At 44.5% G+C, this 5,000-nt stretch overlaps 1 protein-coding gene across 2 annotated transcripts; it reads left to right on the top strand.

Moving 5' to 3' along the window:
- Positions 1-1,453: 1,453 nt before the first annotated feature.
- LOC103378286 (ras-related protein ORAB-1-like) lies at positions 1,454-4,051 on the top strand. 2 transcript variants are annotated; one of them, XM_008309443.3, is made up of 6 exons: positions 1,454-2,137; positions 2,673-2,745; positions 2,864-2,959; positions 3,053-3,148; positions 3,387-3,518; positions 3,617-4,051. In XM_008309443.3, the coding sequence occupies exons 1-6, from the start codon at positions 2,124-2,126 to the stop codon at positions 3,845-3,847; spliced, it is 642 nt and encodes a 213-aa protein (XP_008307665.1). In that variant the 5' UTR covers positions 1,454-2,123; the 3' UTR covers positions 3,848-4,051. The 2 variants fall into 2 exon arrangements, with proteins under 2 accessions (XP_008307665.1, XP_024911033.1); XM_025055265.1 differs by lacking the exon at positions 1,454-2,137 and adding an exon at positions 2,241-2,425.
- The last annotated feature ends 949 nt before the right edge of the window (positions 4,052-5,000 follow it).

Raw genomic sequence — 5,000 nt, 5'->3', positions numbered from 1 at the left:
TTGTGAGTTTGAACTACAGGGTCCTGTGATCAGGTGTGTGACTTTTCTATTTCATTCAAATTGAAATAAAAACTCCAGTCATTTTCTGCAGTGAGCTGCAGTTAAGGGTCTGTGGAGGACCAGCCTCAGTCCAGCACAGCACACAGTGACACTGCACTGTCTGGTAGCAGAGGGCAGCTCCTCCTGAGTGGGAAATAATGTCTAATTATTCAGGTCAATCAAATTAAACTAACGATCAGCTTCTGGGCCGACGGACGTTGTTTCAGAGTTTTTTCCTTCTTCCACTCAGTCGACTCCACATGTGGACCACTTCCTTGTGTGGATCATGTGAAGATATTCACCCCCACTCCCTCATTTCTCTGCCTCTTCACAATAAGTCATTCATTCACATCCAGACTCAATGAGGTTAATTATCTGTCCTCTAATTGGCCCGGGGGCTGTCCCCGTTTCCCCCGACACAAAGTGACAGAGTAACTGCACATAAATCACACACACAGACAGATACAAAAACACACACACACACACACACAAGCGATGCAGTGTTTGGATTGGTGAAAACTTTACTCTTGTGCAAAACAGAGAAGGTAAACAAGTTACCCTCACATTAACCAGTGAAACTGGCATGAAACCAGTCTGATAGCTGAGTGTTTGTCATAAAAATAGTTTAAAGTGGCCATAAACACACACACACACACACACACACACACACACACACACAGAAACACAACATGCACCACATACTGCTGAATTCAGGGAGCGTGGTAAAATAAAGGTGAATAGTGAAAAGCGGCTATTTATCCCCGGTCCCTCAGGTCCCTGGAGACCAACACTGATGAAAACAATGAGCGGTTTAACTCCATCCACTGACCTGTGAGCACAAACACACACACTCACACACACACCAGGACTACCTCTGACTGCTGGTTTGTTCATGTGTAAAAGCTTCAGTTTTTTCAATCAATACGACTTCTTTGTCAACAATATTCTGAATAAAGACTGAGATAAAAACTAACATTACTAACGTTATAGCTGATGTCACCAGCAGTTTTCTGTTCTCCATCTCTGTGCTTGTTTTTTGTGGTCTCCTCTTTCTCCTCGTCTTTTCTGCCCTCTTTTTCCCACCCATCCTGAGCTTTTAACCTTCTCTCTTTGTCAATTTATCTTGTCGTTCTTTATTTCTTCCCTTTCTCTCCTTCCCTTCCCCCAGTTTTCCCAGCTCCATGCTCCACCGAGGGCTGCCACAAAGCCTGCCTGTGCCCTAGCAACCACCGTGCTGCCGCCTCTGCCGCAGCAACAGGCCGTAGTCAGGGCTGCTGACCTCTGACCCCAAGACAGCTGCTCAGCCATCGCACATCCCACAATCCCCTGCCCTCTGCTCGCTCCCGTGACCATGGGGTGGGTCACACACGGGAGTCAGCAGTGAATCAAACCGGGTTGCTTTCGCTTTTGTCTGATTCTGAAAAAGATGAGAGAAAGAAGTCGGCAGACAAAAGAAGAAGGGCGAGGAACGAGGAGAGAAGGCAGAGTACCCCGGACTGACGCTGGTGAGGGGAGGAAAGGAAGAAAGGACCAGGACGCTGGAAAATAGTTCTAGATCTTTACAGAAGTCTTCAGTCCCAGTCATTAATATGAATGGGCTCATATCTCAAACATCCATGTCAGAAGAGTATAGTTTTCATTCCATCATTCACGTGACATCACAAGTGTCCTGTGTTCTGCTGAGGACACCAGGACTCGTGGAGCTGAGCTTTAACTGAACCTTTATTTACAACCTGTTTGTTCTGTCACATTCAAACATTCTTCTACTTTAACACAGTGACTCAGTGTAACAACGACCACAACAGCACAGAAGCTAGTTTCATAGTTCAACAGAGACAGTGTGTGTGTGTGTGTGTCAGGTGCTGTCCCCACAGTAACCTGAGCTGCTCCTCATTAATAAATGATGTATTTGAAGCAGTCAGCTCACCTGTTAGACCTGAAGGCAGACAGCAACTCTTCACTGCCATTGGCCCTCCACTGGACACACACACACACACACACACAGACAACAGAGGAGGACGAAACATCAAAGTGTCTTCAGTTCAGTTTGTTTATGGGGGGGGTTCACCTGGACCTTGGTCATCATGAATCCTGAATAGTAAGTGTTGTTTCCTTCTCAGTGTTACTGTGTGTTTCTGCTCCTGCTACAGCTGAGTCCAGGACCTGGAGAAACCTGGCCCTGGCCCTGGCCCTGGCCCTGGTCCTGGTCCTGGTCCTGGTCCTGGTCCCGGGGCCTCCTTTCATTTCCTCCTCCTTTACCAGTGACAGATGTGCTGGTTGTGTCGGCTGGGACCAGGCTGGTGGAGGTGCTGGTGTTTGAAAGGCCTCGCTCATTCCCTGTATTGATGTTTGGTCAATTGCGTCAGTGCACTACAGGGGCTGATGGGTAATGACGGCTGCCAGAATACATGTGAAACAACAGTCACCGTGTTGTTTCAGTTAAACATTAATAAACAACAACGTACAACCATGTGACATCACAGGCTCTTATTCAGGGATTTACTTCAACTGCTCACTGCTTCAGTCTTATCTCTGGATTATTTTCTTCTATGTAGGGAGAAGCAACAAGAGCTTTTCATGTTGTTGCACACACACACTTTGTTTACTGTGTGTGTTTAATTCTTTACGTCCAGTGACTACCTGTTCAAACTTCTGCTGATCGGTGACTCTGGAGTTGGAAAGTCATGTCTGCTGCTACGCTTTGCGGTAGGCTTCAAACACACACTCACCGCTTACAGTTCAGTCGGACGGACTTCTGATCCTAACATCTGGATGTTGAGTGTCAAAGCAGCACGATGAATGTTCTTGAATCCCACTGTGACAGGACGACACCTACACAGAAAGCTACATCTCCACCATCGGAGTGGACTTTAAGATCAGGACCATCGACATGGACGGGAAGACGGTGAAGCTGCAGATCGTAAGAGTTTGGGTGTTGAACATGTGCAGTGTGAGGCCGGGCTGTAAGACTGGACACAACATCATGTGACGTTTGTGTGTTTGGGTCCATCAGTGGGACACAGCAGGTCAGGAGAGGTTTCGAACCATCACTTCCAGCTACTACAGAGGAGCTCATGGGATAATCATTGTTTATGATGTCACCGAGCAGGTCAGTGTGTGTGTGTGTGTGTGTGTGTGTTTGAATCATTAATCAGAAGAATAAATGCTGGTGTGAAGAGAAAGTGTTCACACAACAACTAATGATTTGATTCTAGTAAACTTCTGTACCAGCGTGCGACTGTAAAAATAATAAACAGTATTCTTATTAACTCAGCCTCCGCTTGTATCTAATGGTGAGGGCTCCTTTAAATTGGGGTATTTTTTTCTAACATTGATCTTTCTCTCAGGAGTCTTTCAACAATGTGAAGCAGTGGTTGGAGGAGATTGATCGATACGCCTGTGAGAACGTCTCCAGACTGTTGGTGGGAAACAAGTCTGATGTCATCAGCCGGAAAGTGGTGGACGCTGCCACTGCTCAGGTAACAGAGCAGCCCAACATTAACAGAGTGATGACAAAGGCTGCTCAGGTCATATCTATAACATACCCCCCCCCACCCACTCCCTCTGCCCCCGTCAGGACCTGGCTTCATCTCTCAAGATCCCATTTCTGGAGACCAGTGCTAAGAGCTCTGATAATGTGGAGCGAGCTTTTCTAACCATGGCCTCCGAGATCCACAAGCGTCTTTCTAGCGAGGGAGGGGGAATAAATTCACAGTCAGCAGAGGCCAAGTCCCAGAGCACCAAGATCAACAGTGCCCCCGTGTGGCTGGGACAAGACAAGCAGACTCAGGGCAGTAACTGCTGCTGAAATGGACGACTTTACAAAGAATAAAATACTATCAGTGATCGATTGTTATTGACAGAAAACTGACTAATCGGGAAATATGTATTCTTTGTAGTGGAACTGTGTGACGCTCCCTGACTTCTCTTGGTTTCCCAACATGTGTCACCTCATAACCTGTGGTCAGGTCAATAAATAAAACTTGTTAAGTATTAAAAGTATTAAAAAAGATGAACTGTAATATTTGATTTAGTATAAATAGTTTGGATGATCTGTTTGTAGTAATTATAGTAATTAGTAACAGTAATTATAAGATTAGTTGATTTTGTTGTTTGTTAAAGTAAGTGATCAGAGAACCTGTAGTGAAAGTATATCAAATGTCATAACTGCGAAGGTCATATATGTACAATATGTTTCTGTGTGTCTGTAGCAGAAGTGTAGAACATGAAGTCTGTTATCTGAAGTGTCTGTAGACCAATGAGAAACAGGCTCAACATCCCACACAAACTCAGGGACTTCACCTGTGTCTCATTCTGGGTCCTCTAATGGTGTGTGTGTGTGCGTGTGTGTGTGTGTGTAGATGACATTGTGTAAAAAAACAAAACAAAAGGACAATTGGACAGGGATTAAAAAGACAGAACACTTGTGTTTTATGATCTTGACATGATCTTGACAAATGGCTGGACATCCTCAGGACATGCAGCATTAGTCTGACAAATAGCACTCTGGGATGTGAAGTGATGTTTATCTGACAGGCTTTTATTAGGCTCATTTTTCACAGCAGTCAGTGGAATCAGTCTGAGTAAAAGAGCTTCTCTCCTGATTAGCTGGATGTTTCCTCAGTTATCAGTGGCAGTTTTAAGATTCAAACATCTGAGATTATTTACCTGGTAAATTATATGGTTATTGATAAAATAAAATAATTATTAAACAATGACAATAATGCAACATTTTCTGGTAAAATATATGCTGATACACTGATTTGTTGACCTTCTGTAAAAATTAAATGTCAGAAATATACAACCAAACGAAAAACCCCAAACCCCAACATAAAGTTACAGTGTGCTTTCCTTCCACTAGATGTCAGTGTTGTGTCGTGGGCCTATTGCTCCGGGATACACGCCTCTCCAGTCAATAAATTATGGTCTTGTTTTCTTTCCTCCATTTCTCTCTTACTGTC

This window comes from Cynoglossus semilaevis, chromosome 4 (assembly GCF_000523025.1).
Source record: "Cynoglossus semilaevis isolate Cse_v1.0 chromosome 4, Cse_v1.0, whole genome shotgun sequence".
NCBI lineage: Eukaryota > Metazoa > Chordata > Actinopteri > Pleuronectiformes > Cynoglossidae > Cynoglossus > Cynoglossus semilaevis.
The sequence above is the reverse complement of the archived record's forward strand: the minus strand, read 5'-3'. Positions and strand labels throughout refer to the sequence as shown.